This window comes from Leptonychotes weddellii, chromosome 10 (assembly GCF_054177405.1).
Source record: "Leptonychotes weddellii isolate Sample4059 chromosome 10, ASM5417740v2, whole genome shotgun sequence".
Lineage (NCBI taxonomy): Eukaryota > Metazoa > Chordata > Mammalia > Carnivora > Phocidae > Leptonychotes > Leptonychotes weddellii.
Window position 1 is genome coordinate 20,847,908 of NC_138378.1, and position 22,106 is coordinate 20,870,013.

A 22,106-nucleotide genomic window follows, 5' to 3' on the forward strand; every position below is an offset into this window, starting at 1 on the left:
GCAGGGGGAGTGGGAGAGGGAGAAGCAGGCTCCCTGCTGAGCAAGGAGCCCCATGTGGGGCTCGATCCCAGGACCCTTGGATCATGACCTGAGCCAAAGGCAGTTGCTTAACCAACTGAGCCACCCAGGCGCCCGGCTCCAAAGTAGTTTTATATCTATTATGTCATTTGATATTTACAACAGTCTTTTGAGTCCAGGATTGTGTCCCTTGTTTGCCAGGAAAACAGTCTCCGTCATTACCAGATATGACACAATGAGGCTATGGCAGAGCTGAGCTGAGAAGGCAGACCCTGCTGCTGCCTCTCCTCCTCTCCAAGCCTTCAGAGACCCAGTTCCTCTCTCCCCACCCCAGGACTTTCCCAAGCAGCCTTACCTGCAGCCCCCGCTCAGCATCCTGGTGATTGAGCGCTGGGCCTTTGGCTGCACCGTGCTTGTCGGTTCCCATACTGTCTCCCACATGCTGCGATTCATATTCCGGGGTCATGAGGATCCCCCCGAGGAGGAAGGAGAAGAGGAGGAGACAGGGGACCTAGTGCTCAAGGGACCACAAGGTAAGGGGCCACCAGACAGAAGCCCCTCTGGTTCCTGGTTGAGATGGCTCCAGGGAGTCTGACTTCTACTCACGTGACCTCCTCCTGGTATCATTTCCCCTCTCCCAGGACAGAAGTCCCTGGATCCCTTCTTGGCTGAAGTGGGGATGTCCAGACGGCTTCTGAAGGTGATGGGGTATGGGAGATGGGTGGAGAAGGGGCTGGCGGGGCTTAGGGTGGTGCTGGGTTAGGGGCACTGAGTTCTCTCTCCCTTAGGCTCCTCTGAAGAAGCTCCCCTTGGGGAGCCTCCTGAACCAAGGCCCTGAGCTGGAGGAGGACATCCCAGATCCTGAAGAGCTTGACTGGTGGTCCAAGTACTACGCCTCGCTGCAGGAGCTCCAGGGGCAAGTGGGGGCAGGGGTGGGTCCTGGGCTGCAGCTGGAGGTTGAGGAGGATAAATGGCAAGAAGAAGGATCTCGTGAAATGTGGCGTGAGATGCTCCACAGCTTTTCAGAGCTCTTCATGAGATACCTCTTCTCATCTTCGTAACAGTTCTAGAAGCTGAAAATTACTAACTCTATTATCTACAGCTGTGCTGTCAGAAATATGTGAGCCACATATGTCATTTTAACTTCTTAGGTAGACAGATTTTTTAAAAAGTAAAAGGAAAGAGGTAAAATTGATCTTAATAATATATTTTGTTTAACCTAACGTATCTAAAATACCATTTCAACAAGGAACCATTATACAAAATTAATAATGAGATATTTGACATACTTATTTTATACTAAGTCTTTAAAATCTGGTGTGTATTTTACACTTACGGCACATCTCAATTCAAGTGCTCACTAGACACACGTAGCTGGGGGTTACTTCTAGGGCAGCGCAGGACTAGACAAACTGAAGCTTTGAAAATGCAAGTGGTTCACACAGCTGGACCTTGAACTGAAGTTTCCCAACTCCCTGTCCTGGAAAAGGGGTAGACTAAGGAGGTGAGGGGAAGGGAAGAATCTCTGACTTGCCCTTTGATTTCAGACCAACTTTGAGGAGGATGAAGTGGATGATCCCGGGCAGTCAGGTAGGAGATTTGGCTTTCTTGCTCCTGCTCTCTGTCTCCCTCCTTCCTCTGACACCAGTATTTTTAACTGTGGCATTTCTGCTATTCCCAGATGGGGTCAACCTCATTTCTGTGGATGGGGAGGCCCAAGACCAGGGTCAGGGTGAGGCTGAAGTCAAAGGCTCCATATCCCAGAAGAAAGCAGTAGCCACCCTGAAGGTGAGTGGGTATCTGGGAGAGAGAATTGTGCTAGGATTCTGGCCATCGGCCTGTCACTGAGGCCCTTGCCTTTCAGATCTACGATGGCATCCTGGAGGAAGAGTTTAACCACTTTGAAGACTGGCTGAATGTGTTTCCCCTGTACCGAGGGCAAGGGGGCCAGGATGGAGATGGAGAAGAAGAAGGGTCTGGACATCCTGTAGGCAAGTTCAAGGTATGTTTGGGGAAAGAAGAGAGGCAAGGAGTACAGATGGGGATGTAGGAGGAAGACTCTCTTCCCAGGGATTTTTCTGTCTCCCCCAAATCCAGGGATCCTTCCTTATTTACCTGAATCGGAGGCAGTGTCATTCTCTGAGCCCCAGATCTCCCGGGGAGTCCCACAGAACCGGCCCATCAAGCTCCTGGTCAGAGTACATGTGGTAAAGGTGAGCATCCCATCACCCCAGCCCACCTCCGACTCCAGCTAAGGTAATATACAGAAAACCTACAGACTGAAGGATTTGGAAGGAACCTCAGAGTCTACCTCCTTCATTTTTCAGGTGGGGAATCTTAGGCACAAGTGAAGCGACTCCCCACAGTTACAGAGCTTGCTCATGGCACAATCCGGATTTAGAGCTTAGGTCTTCTGACTCCTTTTTCATAGTTCTAGACCCTTAGTTCGTAGCATGGCGAGTATAACTCCAAGAAGAGTGCAGCTCTGAATCTCAAGTTTCACAATCGCTTGTCGTTCAATACCTTCATACAGGTCCTTGCCTTGCTGTGGTTTGCATACAGCACTCAGCGGGGCCCTGAAGTTTCCTGAAAGGCATCTCAGGGAATTGAGAGGAATGAGTGGGTTGCTCTGTTCCCTTCGATCCCAGCCCCAGAATAGATACTGTGCTTTTATCTGGTTTAAACATAAGGATTCTGAGCAAGACGGAAATTAAAGAAATGTTCTGTGGCATATCCTAGTGCATAATTCGACGGTAGGAGTCGTTTTGATCTTCTGCTTCTAGCAGTATCACAGACTAGATGGTCTGAAATAACTTCCCGATGTAATACATCTAGAACTGCTGGATAAACAATCTTAAAGGAATGCTAAGCTTATAAGAATGGGCAATGGAATGGAAAAATAAGAATTCCCAATGGGCATAGGATGAAGAGGCAGCAGGAATCCCAGTCCCTGAAGTACAGGTTGTCTTGAGAGGTTTGTCCACACCTGGACCCCGAGCCTTGGTTCCTAATAACCTATTGAAGATGGGAGCCAGAACCAAGACCCTTGCGTGAAGCAGCACCCAGGAAGGGCTCTGCTCTTAGTGAAAGGTGGGCCTGAGGAAGTCTACCCACTGGGAAAGGAACCTTTTAGGGAAATGGTCTGTTTCAGCTTCTGCTTCAACTGGGGGAAATAGAAAACAATGTCTTCCCCAAGAAATGTATTATCTTATAGTTCTGAAGGGCAGAAATCCGAAATAGGTTCTACTGGACTATATCAAGTTGTTGGCAGGGCTGCATTCCTTCTAGAGACTCTTGGGGAGAATCATTCCCTTGCCTTTTCGAGTTCCTGGGGGCTGCCTGTGTATCTTGGCTTACGGCCTCTTCTTCCATCTTCAGAGCCAGCAGGGTAACAATTTCAAATCTCTCTCGGACTCTCCTGTCTCCCCTCTATTTATAAGGACATTTGTGGTTACGTTGGGTTACCTGGATAAACTAGAATAATCTCATGATTCTTTTTTTTCACATTCAGTATTTCTATTTACTTGTTTAGCAGACAGTTTACATATCTCCCCACCCTTTCCTTTAAGTTAGTGTGACAGTTTTCCATAATAAACTTCTTAAAGAGAAGCTTTGGTTGAGAATGGAATGTCAATCTCGTGATTCTTAACCACATCTGCAGAGTTCCCATTGACATGTCAGGGGATTTGAAGGTGGACATCCTTGGTGGTGGGGGCGCACTATTCTGCATGCCACAGAATGTAAATTGCTATAACAGCTTGAGAGAACAATTTGACATATTTAGGAAAATAGAAGATTTTCATTGTCAATACCCAATAATTATACTTCTAGATATGATCCCAGGCAAATTCTTACATATGTATACAAGGAAACATAAGAATTGCTCATCCTAGCATTATTTGTAACAAAAAAAAAATGTTTTTAAAAGATTTTATTTATTTATTTGAGAGAGAGACACACACACAGCATGAGCAGGGGGAGGGGCAGAGGGAGAAGCTGACTCTCCGCTGAGCAGGGAGCCCAATGCGGGACTCCATCCCAGGACCCTGGGATCATGACCTGAGCCAAAGGTAGCCTAACCGACTGAGCCACCCAGGCGCCCCTCCCAACACAAATTAGGATGAATTCATGGGTGGAGCTAGAGAGTATAATGTTAAGTGAAATATGTCAGAGAAAGACAAATGCCATGATTTCACTCATATGTGGAATTTAAGAAACAAAACAAATGAGCAAAGGGAAACAGACTCGACTATAGAGAACAAACTGATGGTTACGGGGGGCAAGGGGGGCGGGGAATGGGTGAGACAGGTGAAGGGGATTAAGGAGGGCACTTGTCGTGATGAGCACCGGGTGATGTATGGAAGTGTTGAATCACTATATTGTACACCTGAAACTAACAGAACGTTGTGTATTAACTAACTGGAATTAAAATAAAAACTTAAAAAAATTAAATTTGGGTGAAGTAAGCAAATTGGATGATTTCCAGTTTGTGGAAGTTGGCACCAACAGGGCATTTCCCCTTTCTCTTCCTGAAAATCATCCAAAACCAAAGGGAACAACAAAAATCCAGCTTCTGCTTATGGTGAAATCAGGAAAGAATTACAGCTGCAAACCAGCAGGAAGCCTAGGAGAGCTATCAAGAGCCACGTGGTTGAAGTTGTGGGTGTGTGTGTGTGTGTGTAAGGGGGTGAGGACATCACTCAGTGGAGCTCAGTGTCAGCAGTGTCTGTGTTTCAAAGGGGAAGGGCACACCTGAAGGGTTAAAGCCTGCATTGCTCACTGAAAGCTAAAAATACTGGAGAAAATGTAAAAACCTCTTTAAATGTAGTGCTGAGCTTCCCAAGAAAATACGTGGTTTTAGAGGGAAAAAATTAAAAGCAGAAACTGTTTTAAAATCATGTACCCAGGATTTTGTTATTATCCATGTATGGCAAGGCCAACAGATCAGATTGCCTTTGAAAGATAGTCTGGGGACACCTGGGTGGCTCAGTCGGTTGGGTGTCTGCCTTGGGCTCGGGTCGTGATCCCAGGGTCCTGGGATGGAGTCCCGCATCGGGTTCCCTGCTCAGCGGGGAGTCTGCTTCTCCTCCTCCCTCTGCCTGCCACTCCCCCTGCTTGTGTGCTCACTCACTGTCTCTCTCTGACAAATAAATAAAATATTAAAAAAAAGAAGAAGAAAGATAGTCTGTTGTTTGTTTCAGTCCTCAAGAGGAGGGGGTGGGCTGGCGGTACAGGGCCACACAGGGAAGTCCAAAGGAGAATGCAAGGGCCAGAGCCTCTGTTGTGGTTTCTGCAGGAAAAGCAAGGCAAGGCAGGGTAAGCAGACTTAGGATTGGTTAGTGTGAATAATTCCAGCAGGCTCGTGGGTACAGGGGCTGTCTCGCTGTCTCTTGTCTGGTACCTGGCTCTGGAGTGATTAGGACAGAGGAATTTACTTCCTGGAGTAGAAGAGCCAGATGGAGGAGATGGTTCAGAGCATGGGCTCTGGATTGGTTGGTTCCCTTATGAAAGGTGCCCTGGGCAGTGAGTTATCATACACAAAGTGAATAAGCACATGCAAAGATGCTCAACATGGTTCGTCATCAGAGAAATGCAAATTAAATCACAGTGAGCTACCACTTTGCATACACTAGAATGGTTAAAATAAAAAAGACTGACAATACCAAGTGTTGCTAAAGATTTGGAGCAACTGGAATGCTCACACCACTGCAGATAGGAGTGTAAACACTAAAAATATATTGCTGTATATAAATTATACTTCAGTAATTTGTTATGTATTTATTAAATGATGTAGTTATCAAACCAGAGAAGTAAGTGTAATACATAAAGTTAAAAAACATGCAAAATGGTGCTATATATTGCTTAGGGATGTGTGTACATGTAGTAAAACTATTTTCACTTTTTTTGTGTGAGTCCTAAACCTCAAGTAAAGGGTTCTGGCTACTTCAGGGATGAAGAGGGAATTAAATCAGGTAAGGGGATTCCATTTGTTGGTAGTGTTTTCTTTATTAAGCCGGGCACACACATGGTCATTGATTTATTTTTATATTAGTTAAAATATCTTTATCATTGTAAAAAATAAAAGTGAATAATACAGAAAGTTATGATTTGAATATTAAAGCCCTATACATCTTTCCACATATTTTCTTTCATTATATTTTTCATTATACCTATTTGTATGTCTGAAACATTTCATAATTAATTTAAAAGAAAATAAAAGTCATGTCGAACCTCTCAGTTAATTCCTCATGGTGGGAGATCTCTCCTTGGTAACTTGCTGCTTACACATAACTCTGAGATTTGGTCCAGCAAGGGTAACCTTGGGTTACAACCATGACAATTCTCTCAGCCCCACCTCCTGTCCCCCTAGGCCACCAACCTGGCTCCTGCGGACCCCAACGGCAAGGCAGACCCTTACGTGGTGGTGAGTGCTGGCCGAGAGCTGCGGGACACCAAGGAACGCTACATCCCCAAGCAGCTGAATCCCATCTTTGGAGAGTGAGGCTGGGCCCTGGGCTTGGGAATGGGAGCACCTTTACCCTCTGACCCGGGGGCCCCAGGGCTCCCACTCAGGCAGCTGGCGTGGTGATGGTGAGGGAATGGACAGAGGCTGCTGAGACCCCTGGAGCCCCTGCCCCCACAAGACCACCTCCTAGGGCAAGGGGGTGTCCTCAGCCATTCTCCCTCCTGGCCAGGGTCCTGGAGCTTGGCGTCTCTCTCCCTGCCGAGCCAGAGCTGACTGTGGCTGTGTTTGATCATGACCTCGTGGGTTCTAATGACCTCACCGGGGAGACCCACTTTGACCTGGAAAACCGATTCTATAGCCACCACAGGGCGAACTGTGGGCTGGCCTCCCAGTATGACGTGTGAGTCCTACAGACCCTCAGGAGCCATTCTGAGCCTGACGAACGATATTCAAGTTTACATTCCCATTGGTGTGTCCAGATCCTTTGATTTCATAGAAGGGGAACTCCCCATGACCAAGACCATATAGCATAGTGGGTCAAAACCTGGGCTTAGGATTTGGGGTCTTATAATAAGTCACTTGATCTCTCTGAGCCTCTGTTTCCTCAGCTGCAAAACTGGAGGTAACACCAGTATTTCCTCCATTGGAGAATGTGGCATACATCTTCGGTTTTCATGATTACCATAAGGGAGGACTAATCTGCTTCCTGGATCCCATGTCTTCAGGGGTCCCCATCCCTGCCCCTGTGCCCACTGTGTCCATATGCTGACCCCAACTGAGGCATTTTTCTCTTTCTGCCCACAGGGATGGGTACAATGCCTGGTGGGATGCATTCCGGCCTCCGCAGATCCTGGCGGGGCTGTGCCAATGCTGTGGCCTCTCCGGCCCTGAGTACCGAGCCGGGGCTGTCAAGGTGGGCAGCAAAGTCTTTCCGACACCGCCTGAGACCCTACCCCCAGGTACCAGCCCCTCTCTGATGGGACAACCCCGAGGGAGCAAGATGGTTAAACAAGGTACAGGGGGCCCCTGGGGCCTACTCTAGTGTGTCCCCAGAAAAGCCTATCTCCTTTGGCAAGCAGAGGAAGGGAGTTGGCTGAGTAAGGACAAGGTTCTTGGATGAAGGGGAGAAAATGGTCTTTGTAGGTGAGCATGATCCTCAGAGTCAAAGCAGACCTCTCAGAGGCATAGCTAATCAAGCTTCCAGAACATAGGGTGGCCCATAGGGGGTCCCATGTGACAAGACATGGCTGCAGACTTGAGCTCATGCCTCATAAATGGTTGGTGGTCTGTCCCTAAACAAGAGTCTTCGCAAAGCCGTGGCCCCTCCAATCCCACTGTCCCTCGACTGCTGGCTTTTCACTGGGAAAAGTTGTTAGAGAAGCATCTCCCCACTTTCTGTGCCTTGTGGACTTGCCCTCCCAGCCCATGGGCTTCGTCCCAAACAGCAGCTCCCTCAGCTATGCACTTCGGTTGAGCGGTGGGGGAGGAAGGCAGGAGAGCTGGGAACTGTGCAGAAGCCAAGCTTGCGCACCTCTTGTTGCAGGTGGGGGGGCCCCCGGGGGCCAGGGAGATCCCCGAGGAGGCGCAGGCACTGCTGGTGCTGCAAGAGAGGCCGGAGCTTGGGATCCAGCTGGTGCCCGAGCACGTGGAAACTCGGCCCCTCTACCCTCCCCGCAGCCCAGGGCTGCTGCAGGCGAGGGAGGGCTCAGCACCCAACCCCAGAACCCCAGGATTCCCACCTGCTCCTGGACCCTGGGCCCTCGGGATGCCCTTTCCCCAAGACCTCTACTGACCACTTCCGATTCTGGCTCCTGATCCTGGTCCCCAGCATTCCCACTCCAGTCTTAGACCCTCATCCTGGACTCCATACCTCCACCCCTGACTTTGTCCCTGCAGGATCCCCCACCCCGGGGCCCCCAAGGCTCAGACCTGGCACTCCCAATCTGACCTCAACACCAGGTCCCTAGGATCTGGACCTTGGGAACACCAGATCTTACTTTTGACCTCAACCTTCCACTCCAGGGCCTGATCCTTAACCTCAGCACTGGAACCCCCACTTCAGACTCTACCTTCATTTCCCGCCCACACCCCCCACCTGCCACCCCGGGATCTACCCGACTGTGCCCTCTTGACCCCAGCTCTTGCCTCCGTCAGGACAAGGCACAGCCTCTAGCCACAAGGCTATCAGGGGAGGTGAGGTCCTCAGTGGGACCCTTCAGCCTGGTCCTGTGTTCCCAGGGATCCCTTCACATGTGGACTGATATCTTCCCCCGTGATGTGCCTGCCCCACCCCCAGTTGACATCAAGCCTCGACAGCCAATCAGGTGAGCGCTCTGACCCTTCCTCCCCTGGGACAGGCACAGGCTGGTGACTCAGGCTTTTCAGTTAGGTGAGCCATTAATTTCCCTTCCTTCTCATAAGCCATTGTGAGGAGGGGCTCTGTCACTTGTAACCAAAAGAGCTTAAATACCAATAAACCCCCTTCGGACTTGAGCTCGTCAGAGTGGAGTTGTGCGTAGGGGATTCATACTTCAGATGTCCGCAATCTGTCACTTTCTCCCTCTGGGCTCTGCTTTCCTTGCTGTCACTCTCAGGGCGGCTTCTGCAGTCTGGGGGCAGGGTGGCTGCTGCTAACAGTGCCAGGCTTACATCTACCAGCTAGACTCCTTGAGCAGAAAAATAAACACGTCTTTACTGGCAAGAGCAAAAGTCTCGAGGCTGACTCTCCTCGGATCAGCCTGCATCGAATGCTGATCTCTTAACCAATCCTTGTGCTTGGAGGGCTGGGATACGCTGATTGGCCAGTCCTGGGTGATGGCCTAGGGGGTGTCGCCACCTCTGGAGCCAGGGGGAGGTGGGTCTTCCCCACTAGAATCACACAGACTGCCAGTGTGGGGGTCGGGGGGGGGCTCACCAACAGGAAATCACGATGCTATCAACAAATGAGGGGAAATTGCTGGCGGGCAAGAGAAAACGAGATAGCCCGGAAAACCCATGACAGCCAAGGACAGGGCTATTTGGGGTAGCACAGGAAAGCTGGAGCCCCTCCTTCTGCCCCTCAGGGACTGCTCGCTCTCATCCCCACTTTGTCTCTCTCCCCCTCCCACATGTCGCTGCAGACTGGCTTTCTCTCCCCTGTACCCTAGAACTGCAGCTTGCATGTCACCCTGGCTGGTGGCAGCTCCAACTCTGTGTCTGATGTTACTCAACCTTTCAGGCTCCGGATTCCAAATTTATGGGAGAAACTAGTTAGCCCAGCTTTGGTCAACAGACCATTCCTGGTGCCATCTGCTGTGGTGGGGGTGATCCCCTTAAGTCCCACAGACATCCTGATCACCCAGCTGGGCACATGGAGGTGCTCAGTGAACGTGATGGCCATGGCCTAGGTCCTTCCTGCTTCCTGCAGCCCCTGTCAGGACCCCCTCAAGAGTCTGCAAACTCTCTTCCACTATATCCCCCAGCTATGAGCTCAGAGTCATCATCTGGAACACGGAGGACGTGGTTTTGGATGATGTGAACCCACTCACTGAAGAGCTGTCCAGTGACATCTAAGTGACATCCTCAGTGGGACCCTTCAGCCTGGTCCTGCAGGTCTGGGACTAGGACCGTGTCTCCGCCAACAACTTTCTTGGTACGGCTTGGCCTTCCTCCTGCCTCACCCCCGGGGCCCCAGTTTCTGCCCCCGTTGCCCCTGCCCCTCTGGCCCATGGTTCCCTACTCTAACCCAGCCCTGAATCCTGGGTTTCAGACCCTAGGTCGCTAATCTTGGCTTTCTGGCCTCATTACTGAACTTAGCCCAGAGCACAGTGACCTCCATTCCCACCCAAAGTCCCCGATCCAAGGTCACTTTGGACTCTGACACCGTGGTCCCTGCTTTGGCATTCTGGCCCCATCCTTGGCCGTTTCGCCAGGCTCTGATAAGCTGCTGACGCGTGGGCTGTGCTTCTGATGCCCCCAGGCATAGTCCTGCTGTGCGGCCTCCTCCCCCGGGGCCCAGACAGACCTTGATCTCTCGCCTAACCCAGGGGGCTCTGGACTTGCAGGATCCCTGGAGCTGCAGCTGCCAGACATGGTGCGGGGGGCCTGGGGCCCCGAACTCTGCTCCGTGCGGCTGGCCCGCGACGGGGCCGGGCCCAGGTGCAACCTCTTTCGCTCCCGCCGCTTGTGGGGCTGGTGGCCTGTGGTGAAGCTGCGGGAGCCAGAGGCTGAGCCCGGGGAGCAGCGGGAGGCTCCAGCGGGCAAGAAGAGGCGGAGGAAGAGGAGGAAGGACCGCCGGAGGACTTGGCGTTCACAGACCCTGGAGGCGACGTCCACATCCTCACGGTGGGTGCGGCGGGGGCGGGGGGTGGGGCCGGGCCTGAGCCCCCCTCCGAGCGCCGCCTCTGTTCCCCCTTCTCTAGGGGAAAGTGGAGGCAGAGTTTGAGCTGCTGACCGCGGAGGAGGCGGAGAAGCGGCCGGTGGGGAAGGGGCGGCAGGAGCCTGAGCCCTTGGACAAGCCCAAGTGAGGGGGCAGCACGGGAGGCGGGGATCGAGCCGCGGCGGCCCAGGGGCTTCCTCGGCGTTCCAACGCCCCCCTCTCCCCCCGCAGCCGCCCGAAGACCTCCTTCAGCTGGTCTGTGAACCCGCTGAAGACCTTCCTCTTCCACAGCTGGCGCTGCTGCTGCTGCTGGCCCGGCTCACCGTCTTCCTCCTCCTGGTCGGCTACACCATGCCCAGCCAGATCAGCCATGTCACCTCCCGCCCCCTCCACCAGCCCTGACCCTAACCGACCATGGACCCTCTTCCCGGAACCCCAGCCCCTCACATCCCTTTCCTGGGGAGTCCGTCTCACCGACACAAGCTGTCTGAGTTCACTGCTTTCCTTGAATAAACTTGACTGTGCCTCCCCTCTGACGCCTGGACATAGCTGTACGTGGTAATACAGGGGGCGGAAAACCGAAATGTTCCTGGGTGACAGGTGCTGGGGAGTCACCCAGGGGTGGGAAGCTGCCCCGAGGAAGAATGGGACCTGGCAAGAAGTTCAAGGAAGAGGAGTCCTGGCCACTGAGCTGTCATGCCCTCTGAGCAGCCTACCTGTTGCGCCTGCTCCTGACAATGACTGGGTCCCTTTCACTTAACCTGCTATGGCTTCTGCCACCCATTCCGTGACAGCTAAGCACTTTGCGTACGTCATTAGCTTGTTTATTCTTCCACGCTGAGAGTAAGCACATCAGCACACTTTTGGTTGCAAAGAGAAATCCCAACCCAAGCTGGCTTAAGCAAAAAGGGATTCTGGGGAGCCGGCATAGCTGCAATTCCCAGGGTTTAGCTGGCAGCTTGTCACAGGGTTCAGATGATGTCACTAGGACTGGTTCTCCGCCTCTGGGCTCAGCTCTGCTGCCCTCTGGGGGCTAGCTCATTTGTAGACAGGGTCCGCCCTCAGAACTGCAGGATGGCAGCACTAACCTCACGTCTGCCCACATTCACATCCAGGAGAAAGCTTTCCTAGTCCTGAAGGAGCCTGGCCCGCACTGGGTCACTGGGGGTGGGAGGGTGGGGTGGGGGGTGGGCTATGCTGATTGGGGCCTCCCTGGAGCTTAGGGTGGGAGATCAAACCTCCTCCCTAACACAGAAGCTGAGAAGGTAGACAGGGAGGTTCCTAGAGGAAATTCAGGACACTCTTGACAAGTAGGAGTGGTTTCTGGCTGACCAAAAAAACAAGGCTCACTGTAACTGGCAATCTGATCTGCAACTTACAGAGGAAACCTGGCCAAGGTCACACAACTCATGAGGGATCCCATCAGAGCTCAAGCTCAGGTCTTTCTGCCTCTAGATATTTTGCTCTCATCGTCCTACTTCGCTTCCTGTCCTACTTCCCTCCCTACTACTGTCTTACCCAGACACTCCCTGAGAAACGATCGGATGAACTGACCAGCCGTAACGTCCCTGCTTCCCCGGGCTGCCGCGCGGTGGGGTCCTGGGCCTAGCTCTGTGCACACATTAAGGGCTGTGATGGGAAGCCCTGATGAGCTCCAGAGCTGGGGGTCTGACGCTAGCCCTGCTCCAGAATGGCCACTGCTGCCCTCCTTCCATTTTCCAGTTCTGCCTCCACCTAGGAGATTGCACACGACCTGGTTGGACCCCTCTCAGTAGACTGAGCCCAGGGTGGCAGGGAGAAGCCCCAGAAGAGGTGGCAAGCCCCAGCCTGCACCCAGGGCTAGTACCCCTGGGGTCAGACCATCATGAGCCTGAGGGCCATGGTGGCTCCAGGAAGCTCATACGGGAAAGGTCCATCTCAGCCCTGGTGCTGAACCCAAAAGGCCCGAAGACCACCGCAGAAGAGGGACTGAGGACAGGGCTGTGGGATGGACATCCGTCTGGTTTGAATACAGCCCTATGAGCCAGGGGATGTCCACGTGGGGCTCCCAGAGGGCATCTGGCCCGATCTGTCAGTCCTGACTGCCTTCAGTAAGTAGCTGTGATGAGGGGTTGTTTCTAGGCTCTGGCCAGACGCAAGAAGCACATGGAGACCAGCAAGTACTATCACAATCAATAGATTTATCAACCTGCACTGAGACTGGCGCTGAGTGGGGGTGGGGTGGGGAAGAGGCTGGGAATGACCACAGGGCCAAAGAGAAACACGAGAAGAAGAGAATAACAGAAGGGGAAGGAGACAACTACGTTGTCTTCCCGAGATCAATTTTCTTCTGGATGGCTCGAGCCGAGTGGTAGATGAGTGAATCGATGAGTCCAGCCACTGGGGAGAGACACAAGGGCTGGCACTGGCCCCGCTGGCCCCTTGGCTGGACCCCAGAGCCTTGTCCCCTAACCGGCTAGGCCAGCATCTGCCCTTGGCCGTTGAGGTGCCCCTCCGTCCCCAACTAAAACTCTGGCAGGGAGCCCGGGCTTCACATGCCCCGCCACGCCCCAGCCCCAGACAGACGCCCTGGAGCTTCTAACCTGTGAACATGCCCCCGATGATGGCGCACACGCCCGTCAGGAAGTGCGTGAAGGACCTGGCGGAGGGACGGGGCGGGGGTCAGTCGGCACCCCTCCTCCCCGCAATCCCGGGCCCCTCCCTTCCGCCACCCTCACCTGTGCTTCTCTGTCAGCTTCACCATCATGGGCGACAGCTCATACAGCACGAAGACTCCGGGAAGCCCCTGGTCGCCCATCAGCCCATTGGCGACCTTCTCGTGTCTGGTCACAGAGAACTGATTTGTCCTCAGCACCTGGGACAGGAAGGGAGTCTGGGCCGGGGCCGAGGCTGCGACCTGGCTCCCAACCCCCTCAGCCCTACGCCTGCTCCTGCCCTTGTCCGGAGCGCCCGGACTGTGTGGGAGAGAAAATGAGGCCCCAGGTTGCTAATGAACACCACAAGGCCCGGGGGCCACCCAGACACACTCTCAGCCTCACCGCCCTGGCTTCTGGTCCCGATCCCGGCTACAAGGGGCGGATCCTCTCAGCGCGGGTTCAGGGATGGGAAGCACCTCGCCAAGGCTGCACCATGAGCTCCTGGCAAGGCCAGGCCTGACTTCCTGTCTGCCGAGATGCTGCTCCACGGGCCAGAGCAGAAAGGGGAGGAGAGGACCCGGGAAGGGTTAGCCCCCAGCCCAGGGCAGACCGCGGGGACAGTGAGCACCAGACGAACAGATGGAGGCAGTGAGGGCAAGTAGAAAGTGCGAGTGCTTTCAAGTCTGACAGCCTGGGCCCTGCACTCTGGCTGTGAGGGTACATCACCTACCCCCCGCCCCGGCTTGTCATCCATCATACGGGGATAAGAGCAGCACCCCACTTCCCAGGTCGGCAGGACTCAAGTGCTTGGCACCAAGAGGGACTCTGATACCTGAGCTCCTGCAGACTCACCTCCCCGTCTACCTTCATGTACACTGTGGGTACCACCTTCACGAAGTACTGGAACATCATGGAGGCTGCAGGGAGAGGAGAGCACCAGGCATGGGTGCCGGGCAGGGCTTTGGCAGCTGGGGGCTACCTCCCAGGCTGGTACCTTGGGGTGCGGTGACGTTGGTGCGGTCCAGGGGGTTCACAATGCCAGGGTAGTCCTCCCCGAATGACAGGTGCCGGATGTGGTGGGTCATGTTGATCTGCAAGCAACACCAGCACCTGAGCCTCAAGCACTCAAGGCCCCACCAGGCCTCACCCTATCAAAGGTCCTCGGGACAGCAGCAGACAGGATGCCCGGGTCTGGGGAGGGCATGTGTGGAGACGGGGGAGAGGGGGAGAGGTCCGGCCTGGGAGAATGTGACCAACCCAGGCCCCTCCATACCCCATCTGGGAACTCCTTTCTCACAGAGTCCACAGCCTCTGGGCCTCTAGTTTGAGGTTCTGGCCGCATCCAAGCACAAAGCAAGTAAAGGCTGGGCACGGACAGGCTGGCAGGTGTCCGCTCTGCCTGGAAGTCTCAAGCAAGGGGAGCCTGGACTGGGTGGGGGGAGGCGGGCAGATGTCCCGGCTCTGACTCCTGTCCTGTTCCAGTCTTTATTTTTGTTTTTTTTTAAAGATTTTATTTATTTATTTAAGAGAGAGAGAGCATGAGAGGAGAGAGGGTCAGAGGGAGAAGCAGGCTCCCCGCTGAGCAGGGAGCCCGAGGCAGGGCTCCATCCAGGGACCCCAGGATCATGACCTGAGCCGAAGGCAGTTGCTTAACCAACTGAGCCACCCAGGCGCCCCTTTCCAGTCTTTATTAACTTCAGCCATTAGAGGGGTTTTTAAAAACATGCAAATCTGATTACATCATGACCCTGGTTAAAGGGTCAATAGCCTCCACCACCCACAGGAGGGAGACCCAACCACTGCTCAGCCTGAGGCTTGTGAGGTCTGGTCCAGTCCGAGCCAATCTCTCCAGCCTCCTCCTCCACACCGGCCGCTGTGGGTTCTGAGAAGTGCTCCACTCCCTCCTGACGTTGCCGGAGGATCCCTCTGCCCAGGACACTCCGGTCCAGCCCCGTCCCCCATCTCCGGCCTGTGCAAACCTCACTTCTTAACCCTCAGACTGATCCCCTGGCAGAATATGGTATATTTTGGGGGTGCCTGGGTGGCTCAGTCAGTTAAGCGTCTGCCTTCGGCTCAGGACATGATCCCAGGGTTCTGGGATCAAGCCCCGCATCGGGCTCCCTGCTTCCCGGGGAGCCTGCTTCTCCCTCTCCCTCTGCCTGCCGCTCCCCCTGCTTGTGCTCTCCCCCTCTGTCAAATAAATTAAAAAAAAAAAAAAAAGAATATGGTATATTTTTATCTGCTCCCCCATCCCAGGACATCCCTACAGAGACACGAAGGTAGCAACCATCTCCCACGCCCATCCGCTCTGCATGGCTTCCGGCTGGTACGTACGTTGTCGAGGCCGAAGCTCTGCAAGTCATGGACTAGAAGAGAAGGGAGAAGATGTCACCAGGTGGAGAGGACTGGCCTCCTGGCTCCCTGAGCGTCCTTGCTCAGGCCTCCTCACCCCTCTTGGAGTGTGACTGCCCAGCTCCTATGACCCTTCATCCCCCGTCAGTCCCGCCTTGGGCCTGTGTGTGAGTCTACGCCCTCCTCGGGCCTTAAGAACACAGACCCCGATCCCCTTCTGACACATACAGGGAGCCCTCCACGGGCGTCTCCCGGGTTTCCACTCCCACCAAGTCCCTGCTTGCACCTCAGGAGACAAACCCCGCTGACTCTGGTCTCTCACTAAATACAGCTGAGGGCCAATCGCTGAGCCCCAAGGTGAGGTGGGCCCTGAGAAGGCGGTCTTCCCCGACCCCTGTGCCCTGCACCCTCAGAGCCCCCAAAGGAAATGCCATGGGTACCCTGTACCGTCTATTCCAGAACCAGTGCTTCCTGCCCTCTGGCCCTGATCTCTCCTGCTTCAAGAAACCCTACCTGAAAAGTAAGACCCCAATCCCAGGACCATCCAAACCTCCCCCCCGTCCTGGGAGGGGTAGACTGCCCCAGAAGCGGAGGCTTGGCCTCCCTGTGGGCAGGGCCACTTACTCTCCACAGCATGGACTGCAGCATGGGGGAGGGCAGGAGAGAGAAGGGAGGAAGAAAAAAAAAAAAGAGAGCTTTACAACGAGAACTACGGAGTAAGACACACGGTAGAAAGGAAGGCTGGAATATTCCTGCCTCAGCAGCAGGGTCTGGACCCAGCTAACAAGCCTCCTCCCAGTCCCGCCCCTAGGGGAACTCTTCCCTGGCCAGGGAGGAATGCAAGGGTTCTTGGGGGCAGAAGTATGGTGGCCTAGGAAGAATAAAAGATTTAGAGCCCAATAAGCCACTTCCCTAAGCTGTGTGACCTTGGGCAAGTCACTTGCCCTCTCTGGGCCTCAGTGATTTCTACAAAGGGCTGTCCTGAGGACCAGACAGGATCTAAGATGGAAAAGTACGAGGTAAACTTTATAATCCGCCCCCCCGCCCCAAGCCACAAAGATGTCAGAAACTAGCTCCCAGACCTTTCATTCAGCCAGATCTCTGGCCTCAGGCAACTGTAGCTTTGTGTTCTGAACATCTTCTCGGGATACAGAGCACCTTTGCTCTGCCTGCCCACGTGGAGGAACAGAGCAGCTGCGGGGGCCACCAGACCTCCTACTGCACCAGGGCCCGTGCCAACAGCTCGGCACTGACCGTCTCCCACCATCCCCGTGAGACCACCCTTCCCCTGGCCCCTCCAGAAGAGGGGGCTCCGGACCCACCTCCTGCCCCGGCCCAGCAATCAGCCTCAGCCCCGCACGCTGCCTTCCAGACCAGCAGGGCCACCTCTAGCCGGCCGCTGCTCCTGCTCACCTCAGTCCCTGGGCAGCTCAGGACCGCCAGCTCATCTCTCCCCCCCGGACTCCGGTCACACTGTGGCTCCGTACATACCCGAATATGATCCTGACTCCTATCCCTCCCAGACCCTCCCAGGGGCCCCTGTTACTCATCAGTGAAACCCCTACATCTTCCGCCCCTACACATGCCACTCACCGTCTCGTTCCAACCGCGGCCGGGCCCTCCCTCGAAGGTACTTTTCCCCGCAGCCCCCTCAGGGTGACAATTTCTCCCCCACACTTAGCCTCCTCCATGGCCTGAAGTGAGACCTTGCTCCTTAATGCCACTTCCAGACCACGGCCCCTAGAGCCGCCCTAAAAGTCCCCAGTTTTGCAGCTCGTGGCAGACGACGCCACTCTCCCTACTTGTCTCAGTCACTTCGAGAGCCCACAGAAGCGCAGGTTGGCCCTTCCGCGCCTGTACTAACGGCTCTAGCCTCTGGCGCAGCTCTCTCCTCCACAACCCTGTCGCCCTTCCCGATGATCTCCCCATCACCCAGCTGCCATCCTACCTGTCCCGACTCATCTGCCTTTCGCCAAGTTTGGGCTTTCTACACTCCTAGGGCACTCAGTTCTGTCTTCTTCTTCCTTCTCAAGGCCCTCACTCCAGCAACGGTCCCATCCGCCCCGGAGCATGACTGGCCAGCTCTGCAGCACACTGTCCCCTCCGCATAAAACCAATGCTACCTCACACATCTTGCAACCCACCCCCTTGAGTCCAAACTTTCCCTCCAGCTCCAGCCCACTCTCCTCCCTTTCGAGCAAACTCCACAGAAGAGCGGTCCTTACTCACTGGCTCCAACTCTTCTCCCTTTCCTTCCTGAGCCCGCAGTGGGTGCTCCCTATCGCTCCACAGAAACAGCTGTCAAGGTCATACACCCGATGGGCAACTCTTACCCCACGCTCAGAAACATCTGGTCTGGGTTTGGAAACGCCTCCCTCCCCGGGCATTCAGGACACCACCTCTCGGCTGGCTTCTCGTCTGACGAGCACCGCTTTCTCCCGACGCCCGTGTCCTCTGACGGTGGGGCTCTCCTCCTCCCTGCCCACCCTCACCTCCAGGGCGACCTCATCCCGTTCCACGGTTTTACATATCCGAGGACGCCCACATATGCATCTCGGGGCCGGACCTCTCCCCTGACCTCCAGATCCAACAGCCAGCTGCTTACTTGCATCTAGGCTGTCTAAAAGGACACCCAGAGCCCACCGGTCAGAACATGTCAGATGCCGAATTCCTGCTTTATTCGTCCAGCCATCTAAACCCGTTCATCTGAATCTTCTCCTCTCCCTAAATGGCAACTTCATCCTTCTCGCTCCTAAGCCACAAAACGTCCAAGTCGCCCTTGACCTCGCCCATCGGCATTACCCTCAAACATCAGCAATCCCTGCTTGCCCCTCCGCCACCACTCTGGCCCAGCCCCCACCATCCTGTGCCCGGATGGATCACGGCCATGGCCTCCCATTGGCTTCTCTGGTTCTGTCCTGCCCCCACGGTCTTGTCCACGGAGCGGAGCACTGTCCACCTCTGCCAAGTCAAGTCACTTCATGTAGCACCTCCTCAGAGCCCGACGATGGCTTTGTGTCTCATGGAGAGTAAGAGTCCTTGTCCCTGTGGTGCCCTCCCAAGCCAGTTACCTGGCTCACCTTATCTCTAACCACACCACCTCGCTCGCTGTGCTCCAGCCCCCCGCTTTCTTACCGCACCTCCAACTCGCCAAGCCCATTCTCGGCTCAGAGATTTGCATTTGCTCTTCTCTCTGCTTCAAACCCTTCGCCCGGACACCCTTATGGCCAGCTCCTTCACCTTCTTCAGGTCTTTACTCAAATGCTGCCCCATCAGGCCTTCCCCGCCTGCCCAATACCCAACAGCACACACGTACCATCTCCCCAGAGCCCTTCGCCTCTGTCATCTTTATCCTGCCTTTCTTGGGTTCGTGGTACTTAAAAGCATCTGGTAGTCCATATATTTTACATACTTGTTTACGGTCTGCTTCTTTACTAGAACGCTGAGGACAAGGACTCTGTTTTGCTCGGTGCTGTACTGTTAGCATCCAGACTAGAAGAGGGCACGCAGGGACTACTAAATATCTAGCGGATGCGTGAATGAATACATGAATGAAAATAAATCCCATCTATTCATCCCTGGGAACAACTGTGTGAGGGAGGTCCTAGCATCTGCAGCCCCATTTTACAGGAGAAGAAACTGAGTGGGGCTCCAAAGTCCCCAAATCTGACACAACTCAGGAGGGGCCAAACCTGTGTTCCAAACCAGCTCTGCTGACCCCAGAGCCTCCCATGCGGCTCACCTATTAGACAGCCGGGCTCTGTGCTGCGGGCTTCACCTGCACGAGCACCCTGGGACAGAAGGACTAGCCTCTCCATTTTACAAAGGAGGAAACGAGCCCAAAAAGATTAAGAGAGTTCCTCCAAGTTCCACACAGCCAGTAAGGTGTGACACTGAACTCTGAACCCAGGCAGTCTGGCTCCCCAGCCCATGCTCTTAACCACGGACTGAACTGCTGCCCCGAGATGGGGGGCTCCCCTGGGCAGGTGGAAGGGCGCTCAAACTCGCCAGGGCACCTGGGGTCTAAAACTCCCTGGCGGACGCAGGCCCACTCACCATGCACGTGGGACTGCTGGAAGCTCTTCCCGGGAGCAAAGTGGAAGTTTCCGGCCACCTGTAGGGGATATTCCGTCTCATTCTCCAGCCGTCTCCCCCCTTCCTCTGGTCTCCTGAGGGCCTGAGTGGGCCCTCGGTTCACCGTGGAGTGGTGCTGCTCCTGCTCACCTCAGTCCCTCCCGTACCTTGTTGACTTCTAAGAAGCCGTATACTTGGCAGCCTTCGTTCTTCTGCTCCTGCATCTTCTGGCTGAAGCCTTCTCGCCGGCACTGCTCAATAGTGTCTGGGTTCTTGAAGGCCCAGCCCCGGCGGCGGTAGGCCTCCCTCACATCCTCACAGGTGTTACAGCACCTGCGGGAGAGGGGGTGCGGGGCGAGAGCAACACAGCACGGACCCAGAGCTCGCAGCTTAGGGGACAGAGCAGTTCTGTCCACTAACGAAGCCTCTGCCGGCCTCATCCCTGGCCACCAACTGTTCCCAAACTCCATTCCCTCAGAGGCAGCAGGACTTAAAAATACGTATTTCCCTTCCGTTTGGGATGACAGAGAGCAGTGACGGCTGCACAACACTGAATGGTACACGAGAAAACGGTTAAAACGGTAAGCTTTAAAAGTTACGCATATTTTACCACAGTGCAAAAAATATTAAATAGGTATCCCCAGGCCATACCCTAGACCCGCCGAATCAGCTTCTCAGGGGCCAGGGCCCGAGGAACATAAGAGCAGTGGCCACATATCACAGGCCTAATAACCGGGGCTGGGCCTTCAATCTCAGTGCTTTCTATACAGGATACATCTAATCCTGATGTGCCTGTTTACGGGACACGTGTTCCCATCACCCCCTTCACCAGACAGGTTATGTGGCTTTGCCCAAGGACACAGGGGTGGAACCCAGGCAGCTGGACTCCAGAGGCCACTTCTGAACCAGAGCGGGCACCACTCCAGCCTCGCCCCCCACTGTGGCCCCACGCAGGGCCTGGCCACAGAGCCCCAGTCACTTGCAGCAGGAGCAGTGACTGAGGCACACACCCCATCCCCACTCAACTCTTGGTCCAACTTCACCCACCTGCTGCGGAGTCCGACACAGGCTGAGGATGGCTGACACAGAGTGCCCGGCGGGAGCCCCCCACCCAGCCCCCTGGCTCCAGCTCACCTGATGTCTTCCGTCTCGGCACCGTAACAACTCTCACAGCGATCAGGGTCCAGGGAGTCAGGGTCAAACACCTTTACCTCCACCTTCCCGAGCTCTAAGGGGAGGACAGAGGCAGGGGCATTAGCTGGGAGCAGAGAGAATGAAATCTGCACCCCTGGCCCCCTCACAGGCCCTTTGGCCTGTGGCCTGGGAATAATAAAAGCTATAATAATAGCTCATACTGGGACACCTGGGTGGCTCAGTTGGTTAAGCATCTGCCTTTGGCTCAGGTCATGATCCCAGGGTCCTGGGATCGAGCCCCGCATCAGGATCCTTGCTCAGTGGGGAGTCTGCTTGTCCCTCTCCCTCTGTCCCTCCCCCTCACTTGTTCTCTCTCTCTCCAATAAAATCTTAAAAAAAATAGCCAATATTTATGTGGTGCACACTATGTGTCAGGCGCTAAGCACTTCCACACACCTATTATTTCTCTAAATAAAAGTACTAGTAATGAAACAATAACCACAAATGCTAAATGTTAGCTGACTATAGGTCACTGTGCACAAAATGTCTCTCACCTGCACGCGGACCCTAGGAAGGCGGGGATTATTATTATCCACATCATACTTGCAAAGACTCGGAGACTCAGAGATGAGAAGTGGCTCTGTCCAATGCGACACTGTAAGCAGATTTCAGCCCCAGTTCCAAAGTGTGTGCCTTTAACCCCCTCACCTTGGAGCTACACCTCAAGCCTCTCTCTCCGCGCCCGATTCCCTGCCTGTAACTACCTCCTCCTAACCGCAGACTTCAATATTTAATACCCCGACCTCCTGTCTTCCCAGTTGTATTTTATCATCTCATCTCAGCCTCATCCCACTTCATTTCCACACGCACTCCTAGACCTTATTTCCAATGACCGCAAACCTTCCACACTTTCGAGTATCCCAATCTCGAGTACTTATCCTTATTTTCCCAGCTCATCTGGGAAATACCTCTGGTACCCAGAAACCACCAATTCTTTGACAACACTAACACTATCACTCCCTCATGCCCTCGCTTCCCTCCTTATTTGAGTTCCATGGTCCAAATGGGG

The 22,106-nt window shown here is 54.3% G+C and overlaps 2 protein-coding genes across 5 annotated transcripts in view; one reads left to right on the top strand and one right to left on the bottom strand.

Annotated features, from left to right (window-relative positions):
• Positions 1-11,377, top strand: part of LOC102742165 (fer-1-like protein 4) — a 15,820-nt gene extending 4,443 nt beyond the window's left edge. The window contains 20 exon segments of the mRNA XM_081832273.1: positions 325-551; positions 660-718; positions 807-938; positions 1,566-1,608; positions 1,700-1,806; positions 1,883-2,020; positions 2,116-2,128; positions 2,131-2,231; positions 6,389-6,516; positions 6,714-6,895; positions 6,898-6,910; positions 7,289-7,397; positions 8,028-8,177; positions 9,631-9,839; positions 10,063-10,115; positions 10,528-10,746; positions 10,749-10,807; positions 10,885-10,985; positions 11,073-11,137; positions 11,140-11,377. Coding sequence (XP_081688399.1) covers positions 325-551; positions 660-718; positions 807-938; positions 1,566-1,608; positions 1,700-1,806; positions 1,883-2,020; positions 2,116-2,128; positions 2,131-2,231; positions 6,389-6,516; positions 6,714-6,895; positions 6,898-6,910; positions 7,289-7,397; positions 8,028-8,177; positions 9,631-9,839; positions 10,063-10,115; positions 10,528-10,746; positions 10,749-10,807; positions 10,885-10,985; positions 11,073-11,137; positions 11,140-11,243 — 2,212 coding nt within the window. The 3' untranslated portion in view covers positions 11,244-11,377.
• ERGIC3 (ERGIC and golgi 3) overlaps positions 1-22,106 on the bottom strand; it is a 115,089-nt gene that overhangs the window by 87,381 nt on the left and 5,602 nt on the right. For 2 of the 4 annotated variants that reach the window (XM_081832904.1, XM_081832905.1), the window contains 9 exons: positions 21,038-21,131; positions 20,071-20,236; positions 19,886-19,943; positions 15,812-15,843; positions 14,472-14,568; positions 14,330-14,394; positions 13,559-13,695; positions 13,424-13,479; positions 13,002-13,220 (listed from right to left, as the gene is read on the bottom strand). In XM_081832904.1, coding sequence (XP_081689030.1) covers positions 13,141-13,220; positions 13,424-13,479; positions 13,559-13,695; positions 14,330-14,394; positions 14,472-14,568; positions 15,812-15,843; positions 19,886-19,943; positions 20,071-20,236; positions 21,038-21,131 — 785 coding nt within the window. In that variant the 3' untranslated portion in view covers positions 13,002-13,140. Of the gene's footprint in view, positions 1-13,001; positions 13,221-13,423; positions 13,480-13,558; positions 13,696-14,329; positions 14,395-14,471; positions 14,569-15,811; positions 15,844-19,885; positions 19,944-20,070; positions 20,237-21,037; positions 21,132-22,106 lie in introns of those variants that run through there. The other 2 variants (XR_014149101.1, XR_014149102.1) reach the window with 2 other exon arrangements.